At 40.3% G+C, this 18,531-nt stretch overlaps 1 protein-coding gene across 1 annotated transcript in view; it reads right to left on the bottom strand.

Moving 5' to 3' along the window:
- The window catches only part of LOC140476805 (fibrocystin-L-like), a 261,275-nt gene that overhangs the window by 170,786 nt on the left and 71,958 nt on the right, over positions 1-18,531 (bottom strand). Inside the window, 10 exon segments of the mRNA XM_072569599.1 lie at positions 374-405; positions 1,734-1,839; positions 3,635-3,757; positions 4,378-4,532; positions 5,817-5,964; positions 7,095-7,267; positions 8,491-8,687; positions 11,987-12,108; positions 14,135-14,266; positions 18,152-18,282. Coding sequence (XP_072425700.1) covers positions 374-405; positions 1,734-1,839; positions 3,635-3,757; positions 4,378-4,532; positions 5,817-5,964; positions 7,095-7,267; positions 8,491-8,687; positions 11,987-12,108; positions 14,135-14,266; positions 18,152-18,282 — 1,319 coding nt within the window.

The raw sequence follows: 18,531 nt of genomic DNA, 5'->3' as shown, positions 1-18,531 counted from the left end.
GTGTCAAAGGATCTCATTGAGATTCCATCACTTGCATTAGAGGTCAGGTGATCCCAGAGCTATGTCTATCAATTACTCTTGCCTCGGAAAATACTGAGGATGCTGGAAATCTGAAATAAAAACAGAAAATGCTGGAGAAAAATCAGCAGGTCTGGCAGCATCTATGGAGAGAGAAACAGTGTTAAACACTTTGAGTATGGTACGACTTCTTCAGAACTGGGGTAAGTCAACACAATTACTCCCTCAGCATTGACTGAACTTCATTTGCTTTGAACGTTTTCTCACCGGTTAATCCTGTGATTGGACAATGGGTACCTCCAATCGAAACCCAAGTGGTATCGGTCATTGAACTGTTGGCGAATCTGAAGCCTGTTATGGTCAGAACAGTCCCACTGGACCTGGATCCTGATAAAACAAAATGACAGTTTGAATGAGAATTCAGCAACTGTTCTCTGCAATGGTCTCCATTAGGCATGGATCCAGGAAGAGATTTGCCAGAGAACAGAGTAAGCCGACTGCTTGATGGCCTCACAAAATGAAAAGTGAGATGATTGGGAGAGGATCCCCTTGAAGCAATGGTCTGGACATTCACTCAGGCCAGTCAACCACATTCAGCACCTTGTAATCTGTTTCACACCTGTACAGCAACAGAGGTCACTGGGTAGAGGATATCCTCAGCAACTTTTAGCATTATAGATAATTTCGAGAGAGAGAACACATAGTAAACAGAATTTAAAAAAAGCAAATAGATTGTTAACTTTAATTTTGAGAAGACTGAATACAACAGGCATAAGTTATGCTCTGATTGTATGAGGGTATCCTTGTACACCAGTTACTGAATGTAAGGATGCTGGCACAGCAGGAAGTGAAGAGGACAAATATATTTTGGCCTTCATAGCAAGAGGATTCATGTACAGGAACAAGTATATCTTGCTGTAATTGTACAGAGCTTAACGTGAACATATCTGGTATATTGTTTGCAGGTTCAGTCTGAGAAAAGATGATCTGGCTATGAGGGAAGTACAAGTAAGATTTACCAGACTGATTCTTTGGAAGGCAGGCCTGACTTATGAAGAGAGACTGGATTGGTTAGCAATGTATTCACTGCAATTTAGAAAAATGAGGGGCGATGTTATGGAAACCTACACATTTCTAACAGGACTAGATGGTAAATACAGGAAAGATGTTCCTGATGACCAGGGGTCACAGTCGAAGGATATGGGTAGACCATTTAGGACTGAGATGAGGAGAAATTTATTCAACCAGAGAATGGTGAGTCTGTGGAATTGTCTGCAACAGAAAACAGTTGAGGCCAAAACATTGAGTTTTCACAAAGAAAATTAGACATGGCTCTTAGGGCTAAAGGGGTCAAAGGACATAGGGAGAAAGTAGGGTACTGAGTTGGAGGATCACCATGATGACACTGAAGGGTGAAGCAAGTTCAATGGGCTGAATGGCCTACTCCTGCTCCTATTTTCTATGGTTTTATGTTTAGTCAGAGCTACCTACAACGACAATGCTCACTCAGCTCTGGGCATTGCATCTCAAAAAGATCTTAATGAAATTGGAGTGAGTACAGTAAAGGTTCGCCAGAATGGCAGAGTGGTAATTATCAGTCTCATTGTTTCAAATGCTGTTTTACAAGTCTGTTGTGAATGATTTGAAGCACTTTCATTCATTAGTTTGAAATGGATGACATGATTTAGAAGCCTACCTGAATTTCTCACATTTACCTGTTGTTGGGGTAATGTGTGTAATGACAGGGGTTTTCTCAGCGTTCCATTTATATCCACAATTCCCAGAACACTTACTGGGAATACCGTTGATGAAAACCTCTACCTGTGAGGAAGAAAACGGCTCATGTTGTACAGATTGACTCAGTTTTCATGGAGTATTCTCCTTACAGATTTAGGTTATGCTTCCAGTGTGAAGCTGCAACTGTTGCACTCTATTTAAAAAAAATATTGTACAAGCGATGGAAGTTACCCTGATCCCAGCTGTGGTCGAGTAATCTTAAATGTGATTGAGCAACTGGACCTGATCCAAAAACAGATGGAACTGGTCTCTTGCTCGGACAAATATGATTGTCCAATCGCATCATTAGTTCCTGGTCTGCAACCTTGGTGCGCAAAAGTCAAAGTTTCAGCCAACCAGACTTGTGTAAATCCCCCTGCTCCCCCAACCACCCAACATCCACCTCTTGGCCCACCCTGAATCATCCCGTCAAACCAGGCAGGGAGGGCAAAAATTTCATTTGACTCCATTTTGAGGACTAAAGTATTCCCCTTCTACCGAATAACTGACCTTTTGTGGCGTTAAATAACCCATATTTCTTGTATAATTAAATGGCCTTGTCATCCCTCAGCAATTTAAACAAATCAGACTGCTTGTGCTCTGTGACTAAAATATTAGGTATTTGAGTGTGTGCAGATGTATACAGATGTGTGCATGTGTGTGTAGGTGTATTCAGGTATGTGCAGATGTATACAGATGTGTATAGGTGCATGCATGTTTATGCAGTGTGTCTATGTGCATATAGGTGTGTCTAAATGTGGCAAGGTGTATGTGGATTTGGGTAGGTGTATGCAGGCGTACACTGATGCATAAAGGTAGATCTATTTGTTTGCAGTGGGTCTAGGTGTGTGCAAACATATGGAGGTGTATTTAAGTTGGTCAAGGTGTATGCAGGTAAGTGCAGATATATACAAGCGTGTCTAGGTGCGTGCAGATGTGTCTAAGTATGCAGGTGTGTATGTATGTTTCAAGGTGTATGCAGGGGTCTAAGTGCATTCAGGTGTGTCTAAGCATGTCTCAGTGTCTACAGATGTGTGCAGCTTTATAAAGGTGTGTCTAATTGTATGCAGGGGTGTCTCAGTATATACAGGAGTGTGCATTTGTAAACAGGTGTGTTTAGGTGTGTGCAGCTGTATCTGGATGTATGCATCTGTGTGCAGTGCAGTTGTGTGTAAATGTACAATGGTGTGTCTGGGTGTGTGCAGATGTATATAGATGTGTCCACGTATTCATCTAAATGTATAGAGGGGTATGTATATTCAGGTGTGTCTAGGAGTGTCCATATTGATGTATCAAGAGGTGTGTGTGTGTGTGTATCTACATGTCTGCAGACATGGTTCCAAGTGTGTGTGGATGTTTTTAAGTGTGTAAGATGTGTGCAACCAATTCTAGGTATATATAGGTGCATGTGTTGTTGTGTTGAAGTGTGCAGAGGAATGTACAGATATGTAGAGGCCTGTGCAAATCTGTACAGTGTTGGTAGGTATGTACAGGTGAGTGTAGATGTAATTTTAGTTTTCAAAATGCTAAATGAGAAGAGTCCAAAACCTAATATTGGAACTGGCTCATTTATGGGAGATGTCAAGAAACTCATTCTCACATAAAGAGTAATGGAAATCTAATCTCTTGCCCAAAGATTCAGTGGATGCCTGGGACTCAGCCAGAGCTTTTCAAGAATGAGGTCGAGAGATTTTTGTAGAAGGGTAATCGAGCTAAGGTGGGTAAACTGAACTGAAGAGCAGACAGCCACGTTGCAGCAATCCTGAGGAGCTGAGTGCCTCCTCCTTCTTTCATATATGTAACCTACAGACACGTTTAAGGCAAAACTGCATGTGCGTACCTGAGGCAGTGTGTGTGGTGTCCGAAACAGATCGCCGATCAAATGTTCACTAAACAGCCCTCCTTGCTGCTTATTGTAAACATTTACTGTTGCATTGACTCCAATGACGTTCATATCTTTAATCTGTTCAACATGGAATCAAAACACATTTTAATTTGTGATATTTTGTAGCATCAAATTCATATTTACCCCATGCTCAATTTTACTCCCTACATCCCACAAACAATTATTATTTACAGCTATTGTTTTATTAAGACATTCTCAGGATGAGGTCACCACTGGATAGGCCAGCAAATAACACACTTACATAATTGAAATACAATGGTGGTGAATTACCGTCTGGAACGACTACAATCTTTATGGTGTGGGGACAATGTTGTTAGGAAGGGAGTTACATAACTTTGACCCAGTGACACTGAAGGAATGGTGATTATAATTCAAAAACATAATTGAGTGTACCTTCGAGGGAAAGTTACACGTAATGGCATTCCCTTGCAACTTGAAGAACTTCCCTTTATCTTCTAGGTCATGGGTTTGGAAGATGGGGCTCAAGCAATTCTTTTAAATCACTAACAGATGTAAGATTGAAGACAGACAGAATGAAGTAGAGTAGCAAAATGCTCGGCAGAAGGGATGGAATACTTTATTCTGGATTTTACTTCTTCTGTCGAGCCAACAAGTTGAAATGTGTTGGGGTTTAAATCTAGGGGACTGTTTCATTATGCCAAGAGTCTGGGTCTCACCTTTAACCTGGGCTGATTGCCCGGCTTGCTGAGCCATTTCACTGTCCACTCGGCGGCAGAACAGTTGCCTGATTTCATTACAGAAACTGTCCCAATCCCAGAGATTGTTTGTAAAGCATATTTCATTTCCGAGGCTGTAGCATTAACTGGCAAATCTTCAAAAATAAAGTGTTTTGAGAAATTACAGAAAAGGTCAAAATATTGATGTGCTTTGATGACAGTGTAATTGAGTAACACGGTCTAGAAGAAGGTCTGTTATTTCTAAGAGATTTTTTCTTGAAAGAGCCAGTTAACTATTCCTACTCTCTTGATTCTCCTACTTGCACATTTTTTCCCCTTTAAGTATTTATACAGTTGAATTTGTTCCCACAATACCTTCTGGTATTTATTCATTTATATATTCCAATTAATAACGCACTGCACAGAAACTCTCTCCATCTCACCTTCTAATTCTTTTGCCAAAAATCTGTCCCCTCTGTTTACACATCCTTGAGCCATTGTAAATAATTTTCTCTTCCTTATTCTCTCAAAATGCTTTATAATTTCGGACATTCACATAAATGTCCCTCTTGCTGGGCTTGAGGAAGAAGAATCTTGTAATGAAAGAATGTTCGTTTTTGGTATAGCATTTTTCCACTTCGGAAATGTGCCGCTTGAATTCTCTCTTATGATTTCCCCAGATTTTAGAGTTCTAGCTGGAGGGTGTTGCTCCAGTTGGAGGTCGAGAAACTGTCAGGGTAGTGCTGTTCCCATTGAAGGTAGGGCAATCTCAGGAAAAGTGGTGGGAAGTATTTGGCAGGAATAGAGGCTCAGTCACCATGTGGCACAATAGTGGAAACTGGTATCTTGAGTGATATGCAGAGGAACTGCCCTTCAGACCTGTGCGCAGAAACTAACTGCAATCTGTTTGGATTATGTGCACAAATCCTTGGAGTGGGATTGAACTCATAACGTTCTTGGAGGAGAGACTGCAACCCGCTAGGCTGTGGGTGATGTAGATATGTGGAGGACAGGTCAGCGAGAAGAGAACTCAGATATGAAGGTTTCATTGAATTGAGCTGCAGAAAGCCAACAGAAATGTTTGCCGCTCTGAAACAAGAGCTTGTTCACATTATCTGGATCCACTGACACTTTATTAAATGGAAATCTAAGCACAAGAATTAAAGACTTTCTACACAGCTCCTGAACACAAATATAGCAGACTACTTATTTATAGGTTACATTCCCCCACTGCAACCAACAAATTGACCACAGAAGTCACTGTGCCCTGATTTTCCAAAGATTAATTTTCGTGACTGGAAAAATCTAGAACGTTCCTGCGTTTTGAGAATCCTCACAGAGCACAACCGTCTGGGATTTCTTTGAATGAAACCATTTTCGAGCAAGCTAAGGAGGTCTCCAAAAAAAATTCCCTCACAGTTTCAGTATTCATTACTTACCTTTCAAGGTTTTCCCAAAGTACTCAATATCCAAGGTACCAGAGATTGGAGGAGATGCTGCTTGTGTTCTCCTAACTCTTAGAACGGCCCCCTCAGGCCAAGTGCTCCCTCTGTAAACCATCTCATCCTTTGTACCATTAGGCAAAGCCTAAAAGAACATCCATCAGAAAAGTTATCCTTCCAAACAGGATATTTTAGTGCCATTTCCAGTTGACTTTTCTCCATTTCCCACTGTAAACTCAATGGAATATCAGCAAGAACATCTCACAGAAAGTAAAGCGCATTATAACAGCATCAATAAAATCCCTTGCTTCTACAAACAGAAAATTCAATGCTACCAGATAGAAAATTAATTAAGGGACATGTGGCACGTGGTGATTTAAGAGGGAGCGTTGGTATATCTTTCCCTACTAGAAATGTCTCTGGAGTACTGTAGCCAGTTTTTGCCTCCATACGGGATGGATAAAGAATGATTGTAGAGAGATCTGTGGAGATCTCAAGGTGAATTTCTGAGTTTATGAGATTGAGAGGATCGGGTAATGGGGAAAGATGATCTATTCTGGAACATTGCTCTTTGGAAAGGAGAAGAGTAAGAGACAGGTGTGAAATTGAGAAGTGAGAGGAATCTGGATTGAAAGATTTTGAGTTCACAAGCATGGGGAATTTGGATCGAGCCAAAGACTAAATATGAGAACCAAGAGCTCATCGTTATTGGTTTCATCGGAAATAGGAAATATACAACTTACATTTAATGAGAAAGAGATATACTCAAGGAACAGATTACCAACAGGAGAATAGAAATACATGGCAGGTATCAAACAGAATGGCAAAGATTGGAGTCAAAAAATTAGGGACATATTAAGAACTACAGGAACTGTTACACCGTTTGGCAGTGTAGACTAGATGTTGCTCAAAGCATAGCCATACATAGATAGGAGGGACAATATCTACAATAGCAAAGTGAAGGTGATATCATTCCAAAGGTTCACAGTGCTGCTGTCTTATTAGAGACAGAAAGAGATGACAGGTGGTGGTTTAACCTGATGGTCGCTACATCTCAAGTAAGGAATGAGATTGAAAGGGAAGGACTCTCATGGTAACCTCAGCCAGTGCAGGAATCAAACCCACATTGCTGGCAATACTGTGTATCACAAACCAATAACAGAGCTAACTCAGCTAATCTTCTTCTGAAAAGAGCATAGATTGATAAAATATTCTCTTAATCAACACAATTTGATTCCTCTTTCAAATGCAACCCAAATACCACATTATACTGACCTGAGCAAAGGCAATCTCTAGCAATGGAATGTTGCAGCTACAGTCGATGGTAACCATAGTTACTTCATACTGACTGTGCACACCATCTTTTTTAGTTCCTCCTTCAGTAACTATGAACTCCTCAATAAGAATTCCTTTGTCAAACAAAGGAGGGTAAGCTACTATTGGTACATCTGTAAATGAAAGAAGTCATTCACTAACTTAAATCAAAAATTACAGAAAATTAAATTTTACACGATCTACAAAGAGTCCTCTGAAATATACTTCAAATAAGAAGTGCTTAAAATACAATATCACAGTGAAAATGGCTAAGAAAACTCTTGCGTTCTGAGGAAGGGTCACTGGACTGATTTCTCGCTACAGATGCTGCCAAACCTGCTGAGTTTTTCCATCAATTTCTGTTTTTATTTTCTTTTAAGAAAACTCTTGAAGTGCCTAACAAGAGGATAAACAATAAGGGAATTAAGGGATAATGCAAAAAGGCAAGAAAATGGAATTGAGGATTATCAAATCAGCTACGATCCCATTGAATGTAGGGCAGACTTGATGGGTTGATGAACCTATTTTGTTCCTTTGATATATAGTACTATGATATTTTAAGAATCCTGTGCCAGCTCCTTATACCATAGACTCATATGGCAGGTGGTGACAGAGTGGCAATGTCACTGGATTAGTATTCCAGAACCCTTGGCTTTTGATTTTGGAGTGCATGGGCTTGAATCTGGAATAAAAGCTCACCATTCTTGATAGTTGTAAAAATACATCTGGCTCAATAATGTCCTTTAGGGAAGGAAATCTGCTGTCCTTAGCTGGTATGGCTTATATGTGGCTCCAAATACACAGCTATATTGTTGACTCTTAAATGCTGGCTGGGCAAATTGGGTTGGATGGAAAATACTGGTTTAGTCAGTGATGCTACATTCCGTGAATTAAAAAAAACCCACCAGGTATTTTTTAAAAAACCCCATAACTCATGCCTCTGTAATTGTGGGAATAAAATAAGAAAAGTCCATTTGACTCCTCATGACTGTTCTGTCATTTTGATAAGACGTGGCTGATCAGTTCCTCAATTTTGTTTAGCTGGTTCTAATCTATTTCCCGAGACAATTAAGTGAGAAAAATGCATAATTTCTCCACTTTATGTGATGGTCAAAGGGAACATCACGTATAAAAGATTAAAGTTCAGAGTTCATTCTACTCCTGAACAGCTGTTCACAACAAAGAGGTCTCTGTGGATTTAATCCTCTTTTTTCTTACACGGTGATTGTTTCTATTCCTTACAGTTTGCTGTTGGTTTAGGTACTGCTACGCTCCACAAAATTGATTTGAATCTACATGAATTATGTACCACATCACCATTTTATCACTACCACAGCAACCAAACTTTGATCAGTACCTCGCTCAGATTTGAAATTCAAAATAACAATACCATCTTGATTCTGCACTGTAGGCTTCTGTCCAATATACACAGTGTCCACATAGAAATCCTGGTCTTGTTCTGTCTCGAGATAAATTCCCTTCACTAAGAAGTTTCTTCTTCTGGGAAATCTGGATATCATAAGTTCATGCAAATTGATGCACGTGTAGGTCCATCTGGAGTCAAGAGACGCTTATTTAAGTTTCTATATAGACCTGCACATCAAGCCTTAACAATATCCTTAATTTAATCCCTAACTAAATTAGAAAACCAAAATCACATGAAGTTTTACCAGTTTTATACAAATGTATATATGTGGAGTAAAATGAGGCCATTCGGCTCTTAAAGCCTGCTCGATCATTCAATACGATCATAGTTGATCTGTTTTGCTCTGAATTCCACCCATCCTTGATAACATTTGATTTCCTTCCCTAACAAGAATCTACTCCATTTCACGTTAAAAATATTCAATGATCCAGTTTCCACTATCTTGTGAGGCAGGGATTCCAAAACTGTAAAACAATCAGAGAAACAAAATTGCCCTCATCTCTGTCCTACAACTGTGATCCCTCATTCTGAAGCAGGTCTCTCTGGTTCTGGGCTCATCAACAAAAGGAAAGGTACTTTTCCACATCCACTTTGTCAAGACCATTTAGGATCTTACACGCTTCAATGAAATCACCTCTTGGTCTTCTGAATGCAACTAAAAACAAACTCAGTCTGTCCAATTTTTCCTTATTAGACAAGCTGCTCATTCTGGGTATCAATCCAGTCAACCTTCTCAAACCAGCCTATCCTTCCTTAAATAAGGAGACCTCAACTGCATGCAGCATTCAAGATGTGGTTTCACCAAAGCACCTCATAGCTGGAGCATAACCTTCTTAATTTTACTTTCAATTCCTCTTGTAACAAAGAATAGAATCCCATTAACCTTTCTGATTTCATGCCGGTGAAAAGCTGAAAGCCTGTTTTGAAGCAATGTGAAGGATGCTCCTGAAATAGAAACATGCAAACTTTCTATCGGGGTAAAACCAATGACTGCAGATGCTGGAAACCAGATTCCGGATTAGAGTGGTGCTGGAAAAGCACAGCAGTTCAGGCAGCATCCAAGGAGCAGTAAAATCAACAGCAGCAAAAGCCATTCACCAGGAATACAGGCAGAGAGCCTGAAGGGTGGAGAGATAAGTGAGAGGAGGGTGGGGGTAGGGAGAAAGTAGCATAGAGTACAATAGGTGAGTGGGGGAGGGGATGAAGGTGATAGGTCGGGGGCGGGGGGAGGGTGGAGTGGATAGGTGGAAAAGAAGATAGGCGGTAGGACAAGTCATGGGGATAGTGCTGAGCTGGAAGTTTGGAACTGGGGTGAGGTGGGGGAAGGGGAAATGAGGAAACTGTTGAAGTTCACATTGATGCCCTGGGATTGAAGTGTTCCGAGGCGGAAGATGAGGCGTTCTTCCTCCAAATGTCTGGTGGTGAGAAAGCAGCAGTGAAGGAGGCCCAGGACTTCCATGTCCTCGGCAGAGTGGGAGGGGAAGTTGAAATGTTGGGCTACAGGGCGGTGTGGTTGATTAGTGCGGGTGTCCCAAAGATGTTCCCTAAAGCGCTCTGCTAGGAGGTGTCCAGTCTCCCCAATGTAGAGGAGACTGCATCGGGAGCAACAGATATAATAAATTATATTGGTGGATGTGCAGGTAAAACTTTGATGGATATGGAAGGCTCCTTTAGGGCCTTGGATGGAGGTGAGGGAGGAGGTGTAGGCACAGGTTTTGCAATTTCTGCGGTGGCAGGGCAAGGTGCCAGGATGGGAGGGTGGGTTGTAAGGGGGCATGAACCTGACCAGGTAGTCACGGAGGGAACGGTCTTTGCGGAAGGCGGAAAGGGGTGGGAGGGAAATATATCCCTGGTGGTGGGGTCTGTTTGGAGGTGGCGGAAATGTCGGCAGATGATTTGATTTATGCGAAGGTTGGTAGGGTGGAAGGTGAGCACCAGGCACGTTCTGTCCTTGTTACGGTTGGAGGGGTGGGTTCTGAGGGCGGAGGTACGGGATGTGGACGAGATGCGTTGGAGGGCATCTTTAACCACGTGGGAAGGGAATTTGCGGTCTCTAAAGAAGGAGACCATCTGGTGTGTTCTGTGGTGGAACTGGTCCTCCAGGGAGCAGATACGGTGGAGGCGGAAGAATTAGGAATACTGGATGGCATTTTTGCAGGAGGTAGGGTGGGAAGAGATGTAATCCACTTTCTATCGGTCAGTTGCATAGCATCAAATGGAATCTTGATATGGTTGTACGCTTTATATTTCAGCGATGAAATCAGCTTCCATATGTCTAACAGGTTCTACTTAGTAGTCTCTAAAATGTCTACCCGATTAAAGCTTCAGCTCTAGCTTCTAATTCTTTAGTTAGCTTGGTGGGCTTTACCATTACCAGGTTTAACCAATAAAATACACAGAATATCAATAGTAAAAAGATTCACATAATCCAACATGGAACAATTGAATGCTGTAATTTGCACTGTGGCTCTACTAACACCCTTATATCCAATACTGTACTAAAGGTCTTGTGGTACTAATTTAAACTTTATCATTAATAGAATTAAATACATTCCCAAACTTTCCAATACAGTTTATACAAAGCCAAGCAACAAACAACTGAATATGCAAACAAACATGCTTCATGGGTTTCAAGTTGCAATTGCTGGTTGATTCTTCCTGCACCCTTTCCCACCCATGTCCTAAAAGGTAGTCCATCCACTGATAGCTCAAACAATAAATTTTCTCAGCTCATTAATGCAAACAATTTCCTCTTTCTGGAGGAACATAGGATTATTTAGGATTCTCTCATACAGTTTATCAGCAATGTAGTTATATACTTTTCACAACCTTAAAACATTTCAGAGTACTTACAGATAGTGAAGTAGTTTTGTTGGGTGTTGTAATGAAGGAAAATTAGCAGCAAATTTGTGCACAACAAACTCCTCTAAATAGCAAAGGAATAAGTAACCAAACAATCTTGTACAATGATTGAGGAATAAATATTGCTCAAGACACCAGGGAGAATTTTCCTGATTTACTTTGATTGGTGATATGAGATGTTTTAGTGTCCAGCTAAGAGAGCAGACTAGGCTCAGTTTCAGATCAGGTGAAGACAACATCTCTGACAGTGCTGCACTGCTCCCAGTACTGCTCTGGAAGTTTCAGTCTGGCTATGGGTTCAAGTCTCTGGCATGGGTCTTAAACGTACAAACATATGGTTACGTTCTCCTGAGAAGAAGATTGTCATTGTTAAAGTACAGACCAGAGTTGTGCATTGAGACCATGTGGATGTCCTGATACAGTTGCATAGTCATGGGGAAAATGTGGGGGAGCGGCACCACATGGTTCTTCCAGAGACTCAGCTTAGATAAAACAAGAATAGACTCTTTTAGTGTTGTACCAATATAGTGACTCGAAATTCAAATTAAATAATATTAATGCTTACTGATTATCTTGTGCAAAACTGTATTGGAACCGAAAGTTCTTTGCATTTGATTCACCATCAGTGTTGTAAGTGAATGACAGACGAAGATTATTTCTCAAGTGGCCTTTATATGCAAAACAAAGCTGAACACACGGTTAAAGTGACATTAGGATACTTTATTTCTTACTAGTAAATCCAACAGTAACAAATAACAACAAGTGTAAGTAACAACTACGTAGCAAGCCATCATAATACATATTCTGTAAACTAGTCCCTGCATTGACTAGAATAAATATACAGCAATTCATCACAAGAGTATAATTCAATCAAGCCTTAAATTAACTATTTCTAAAATCATGCAAAGGAAGTTAAATGTGCCATCACGTCATATGAGTTGACGTTTCCTCCTTAGGTACAACCTGAACTTAAAGTATGAAGCATTTTCAATGTTGCATTAATATGTTACTTTTTCTGATATGAAGTTATGCCTAAGAAACCTCTCAACTTTATTTGAAAACATACAAACTTAAAATGGCTGTAAGTTAGTGTAAACAATCAAAGCCAAGAAAAGCATCCTACTGACACCAGTGGTTGGTTTCTAAGAGTTAAGTCCAATGTACTAATTTACCAAACAAACAGTTTTGCAAGTTGTAATTGTCACAAAGCTAGTCCCTATTTTCCTAAAAGCTGTTCCTTGGCGCAAGGAGACTCTGTTCGTGTTTTTTTTTCAGATAGGTAATAAACCAGGCCGGTCTCTGATCAGTCTGGTTTGGTACAGAGATGAAAAGGAGTTTGAGAGGCCTTTTGTTTATATGTAAACAGATGAAACTTCAGGCCAAAGTGGTCATGTTTTAGAAGTGACTTGTATAGCTCTCTAGCTGACCTGAGCTGAGCAGTTTCAGTTCAGCCTTGAACTGGGAAGTTCAACAGGGAGCTGTGTGGAAACACTCTCTCTTTTCTACCCTTCAACTTCAACCTGTAAGCATGGGTTCCATTTATAAAGGGTTTTAAAGGGAGTTTGCTTTTTGGGACTGTAGTTGGAACAGCATAATTAAGTTTAGTTGGATAGGTTGAGTTCTGTACGGGTTCTTTTTTCTGTTCTTTGTGTTTCATTGTGTAATTTTTAAAATTTTTTTTGTCTGTTTTAAAATCTAGTAGTCAACCTAGCTATCTTATTCCAGGTAATTTTCACTGTCCACTCACTGAAACCAATTGCAAAGTTAGGTCTAGTGCTGCCTGCTTAAAATTGTTTTGAGTGGTCTGGCCTAGTCCATAACATAATTTTTCAACCTTGCAAAACCAAGTTCTCCTTGCCACTTCACACTTTTCTCCTCTCCTTACTGAAGTCATAAAAGCCGCCCTTTCTTATTTCATTTCCTTTCAATCCATGAAATCAGAGAGGAAATATTTGCAGGATACTGGACCAACAGAACACCAAGAATGAGCATGGTCTTAGAAGCAATTGTTGGATAATGGGTCATTGAGGACGTCTAAGCCTATATGGCTCACTGCCAAAACCTAGCCATTCCTACAATTACTGAACTAACAAGGAAGTAATATTCTCTGGTGTTTAAAAGGCTCATTGAAATGCATAATTCCGAGAGGGCTAGCCTGTCTTCCTCTGGCTGTGCGTCAGAACATGGGGTTTTCATCTCATCAGGATAGGCAATTTAGGACTGAGATGAAGTATCTTCACTCCACAGGGTTGAGAATCCCTGTAATTCTACCTTCAGATGTGGATGCTCAGTAATTTTGCAAATGCAAAGATTGAGACTGATAGAGTTTTCTGTACTTGAGGAATGAAGGCAATGGTGATAGCTTGGAAAATAAAGTTGATTTAGAAATTCAGTCACAATTGCATTGAGTGGTGGAGCAGCCTTGAGGGGCTGAATTCCCTCCTCCTCCTCCTAGTTACTATGTTTTTATCTATAGGCCTGCCATGAGCCTTTAGAGAAGTGCCATTGAGCATCAATAGCTGAAATACACAGAACATAGATTGAACAACAAAAACCAGTAGAATGGGAACAGAAGTAAACACAAGTCATAAAAGCCTGCCATTCTCTCTCTTCACAGTAACAGTAAAATGAAACCATTTTAGGTGTAAATAGTATCAGGTGACAGCACTCTTCAATAAGTATTTGTTTCACCTCTAAGAAGTTTCAAACTCACCTCTTTGTATATGCGTAATGAAAATGGTTGATGATAACTTGCAAAGCCAAACAAGCATGTAGGATTTTTAACACAATAGCGTCCACAAAAAGCATTAGTTTTCATTGTCACCTGGTCTTTCTTAAAGATTTTCTACAAGGTTAAAAAATGAAACAGGAAATTACATTCTACTGCTGGCTTTGCACTAATAGTATTATAATCAGAGTTCTAATCTCAATGAGAACAGTTGGACAATTTGTATATGCTATACAGATTGCTAATATTTTATCTCTTTTTTTTATTTTGGGAATACAAAACCCCAGATCCAAATAATAACTTCCCATTTGCTGGGTTTAAGGTGATTAATCCATGAGTATTCAAGTAGTGGTAATGTCCCTCTGATGTTGCAGTACTCCATCAGTACTGACCCTTTGATGACGCAGTACTGCTTTAGTACCATCCCTCTGACAGTGCAACACTCTGTCACTCCGACTCCGCAACAATGCAGCATTCCCTCAGCAAAGAAAAAGCTGCCCATAGTCCCTAGACCATTGAGCTGCTGTCACATTACAGAGAGATGACTGGTGGTGGTTTAGTTTGAGGGTCACTACACCTCATGCAAGAGGAGTGATTGAAAAGGAGAATCCAATATGGTAACCTCAGCCAGTGCAGGAATTGAACCCATGCTGTTGGTATTACTCTGCATTACAACCAGCTGTCCAACCAACTGAGTTAACCAACTCCACATATTGTAAATCCTTTGGTATTGATCCTCTGACAGTGCCAGTGCCATATTGAGGGACTAATGTATTGTTGAAATGTCAGTCCTGAGATCACACTGCATCATCAGTGGGTCAGTTCTTTCAGTACTGACTCTCCAAAAATGCTATAATTCCTCAGCATTGATCCTCTGACAGTGCACTGTACCTCAGTACTGATCATTTGAAGGTGCAGCATACCCATAGTACAGGTTGTTCAATAATGCAGCACTCCCTCAGTACTGACCCTCCAACAATGCAGTACTTCCTTGGTACTGATCTTCTGACAATGTAGCAGTCCCTTAATACTCACACTATGATTGTGCAGCACTCTTTGAATACCAATCCTTCAACAGTTCCCTCAGTCCAGAAATTCTGATCATGCAGCACTCCCTCTGACAATGCAGCACTCCATCAGGATAGACCTTTTAATGGTGCAGCAGTCCATCAGATAGTATGGTGCTCCCTTCATGTTGACCCACTGACGTTGCAGTGTGCTGCAAGGACTGACAGTTCAACAATACATTAATCCCTCAGTACAGCACTGGCAGTGACAATGACTGGCTGAATATTTGATCAAGTCTCTGTCATGGAGTTTGAACCTAAGATCTTTGGACTAAGAGCTGAGTGGTCAACACCAACCACTGCAGACACTTTTAAAATCACTTGTTGTTTGAGACATGTAATAAATTATTCATTTGATTTTATCAACTGCACGTACCTTGGATAAGTCATCTTCAAAATTGTTGAAATAATAGACTGCGTATCCCTCCCTGTAGTTGACTATGTGATCTGGACATTTTACATCCAACATTCCTTCTAAAGCAGCTTTGACCTGTGATGAAAGATTTTTATTAGCCGAGAAGATCCTCAGTTACCCTGACTTACTGGTGCTGTTCAAAGCAGCCAGAGCTTCTATCTGTCCTCTATTGCTTTCCCCATCAATGGCTCATCTAAATTTATTGTTAGGCGATGCCACATCATACTATGCAGGTCTGATGTAATGGTTGGGTTTGGGAACGTTATTTTCCCCATTATTCATTCATGGGATGTGGGTGTCACTGGCAAGGCCAGCACTGGTGGACCATTCCTAATTGAAGCTGAGTGGCTTGCTAGGCTATTTCAGAAGGCAGTTCTGAGTCAATCACATGGTTATGATCTGGATTCTCATGTAGGTCACACCAGATAAATATGGTAGGATCTTTTTCCTGAAGAACATTAGTGAACTAGATTGGTTTTTACGGCAATGACATGTTAATGATCATGGTTGCTATTACTGAGATTATAGCTTCATATTTCAGAATTATTAATTTAGTTAACTGCTGTGGATGGTGGAATTTAAGTACATGCACCCAGAACATTACTAACCCAATGGCACAAAAACACTAAATCATCCTGAAGGAGGTGGTGGCAATGTTACTGGACAATAACCAAAAGGCCGAGACCAATAATCCAGAAGCACGAGTTCAAATTCCACCATGGCAGCTTGAATTAATCGAATAAATTCAGAATAAAAAGTTAGTATAAGTAACAATGGCCATGAAATACTAAATTACTATTGAATAATATCTTTTTGTGAAGACATCTGTTATCCTTACTCATCCTTGCGTATATGTGACTCCAGATCCACAACAATATGGTTCCCCTTCATTATATTCAAGAAGGTGGCTAACCACCACCTTAAGAGCATGTGGAGATGAGAAATCTACTGGTCTTACTGTGAATGAATGAAATGATTGTTCATCATTTAGTGAATCAGGAGCGCGTTGTGAAAGAATCAAATAAAATAAGAACTCTTCAGGGACTAATCTCTTTCTTTTCTAAATATTCCAACCTGAAGGTAAGAATAAATAAGATATTAAATAGGAATAGAATACCACTACAACAACCATTTCTCAAGGAACTTCTCATGAGAATTATAAAACAAAATATGCAGCCAAGCTTTCTAAGGAGATAATTGCAGGAAGTAACAAAAGGCTGAGTCAAAGAGTTTGATTTTACCATATCTGTTAAAGGAGGAAAGTGAGTTAGAGAGGGGAAGAGATTTAGGCAGTAAATCCCAGAGTTTCGGACCTAGAAAACTGAAGCTACACCAACATGGTGATACATAATTGAGAATGTACAAGAAGCTGGAAATGGAGGAACACATAGACCTCACTGGGGCATGCAATTTTAGGAAATTACAGAAGTGAGGACATAGAGGGAATAGGAATTTTAGAATGAGCCCATGTAGCTCCGTGAGCACAGAAGTGAACAGAATTTGTTGCATTGATAAGGAACAGGATACAGAGTCTTAGATGGCCTCAAGTTTACAGAGCCTAGAGGATGGGGGACCAGGTAGGAGTGCATTGAAATAATTGAGTCTCAAGATAATGAAAGCATGGATGAGGGTTTCAGCAGCACAAGGGTGGAGACAGAGGCAAAGTCAGGCAGTGTTGCAAAAGTGGAAATCGACCATCCTAATGATGGCATTGCTCTGAGGTCAGAAGCTCATACCAAGATACAATGTGACAACAAGGTTGCAAAGAGACAAGCTTGACCTCAGACAGTTGCCAGGGAGAGGTATAGAATCAGTAATTATGGAGTAGAACTTGGAGTGGGAACGGAAAGCAATAACTTCAGTTTTTCTCAATATTTAACTGAAGGACATTCCTGTAAATCCAGTTCTAGGTGTTGGGGTAGGCAATTTGATAATCTATCAACTGTGGCGAGACAGAAAGAGGTACTGGTGATGTGGAGCTTGTGGTCATCAGTGTACATGTGAAATCTAACGCTGTCCTTCAATGGTGTCACATGTAAATGAGGAATGACAGGAGTCAGACATTTACAAAATACAATGATTAATTTCCTAATGAATGCAACTACTAGACTGGATTTTGTTGCAAAGAGTAATTGACTAATGTCATTAACATTCATTGATGTTTACATTGTCCAGTGCTTTGTGACAAGGGAGATACAAAATAAATTATGAATTGCCTGTGTCAGACTCATGGAAATGGTGGCTCACCTTCAAACACCCCAACAGTTCTTAAAATAATTGCAGCATCACACAATAATCACTCTTTAATCTCATTGTAGAAAGTTAACTCATCTAATTAACCACACCAGAGTGTCAGCCACCATTACCCCGCATTCCAACTCATTAACTGTTAAAGTTAATAAGAGCTTGCAATGACTAGCTGTGGGGAGAATTGTGTGGTTATGGTCACTGTGACCAATCAAGTTTAGGAAACGGATGCAGAGTGGGACACACCTCAGTAACACTTGCTGTATGTGAAACAGGTCTTGAGCTGATCCCATCCAGCATCAGTGTAAATGTATCCATTCTGGGCTTCCCTTTAGTTTTTTCCACCACTTTAATGGTGACATGATATCCACTCAGGACCTCATACTGAAGTAAATCAAAATCTCCTGCAGAGGAAAAAATTTGAAATAAATGTTAAAAATGAAACAAAGAGACATGTTTCAAAATTCCATTTGATTGTTCTTCGAAGTTTATCATGGATCCTCCATAATTGCCCATTCTCTGATATACTCTGTATAATCTATTGATCACACCTACTCGGAAATATACATCTGGTAGACAGGTTCCAAATGTCCATGGTCTGAGTAGGTTTGGAAGTGAATGTTCCAGAGCATTTGCCTGCCAGATCTCCTTTG

Source organism: Chiloscyllium punctatum, chromosome 5 (assembly GCF_047496795.1).
Source record: "Chiloscyllium punctatum isolate Juve2018m chromosome 5, sChiPun1.3, whole genome shotgun sequence".
Classification (NCBI taxonomy): Eukaryota; Metazoa; Chordata; class Chondrichthyes; order Orectolobiformes; family Hemiscylliidae; genus Chiloscyllium; species Chiloscyllium punctatum.
The sequence above is the reverse complement of the archived record's forward strand: the minus strand, read 5'-3'. Positions and strand labels throughout refer to the sequence as shown.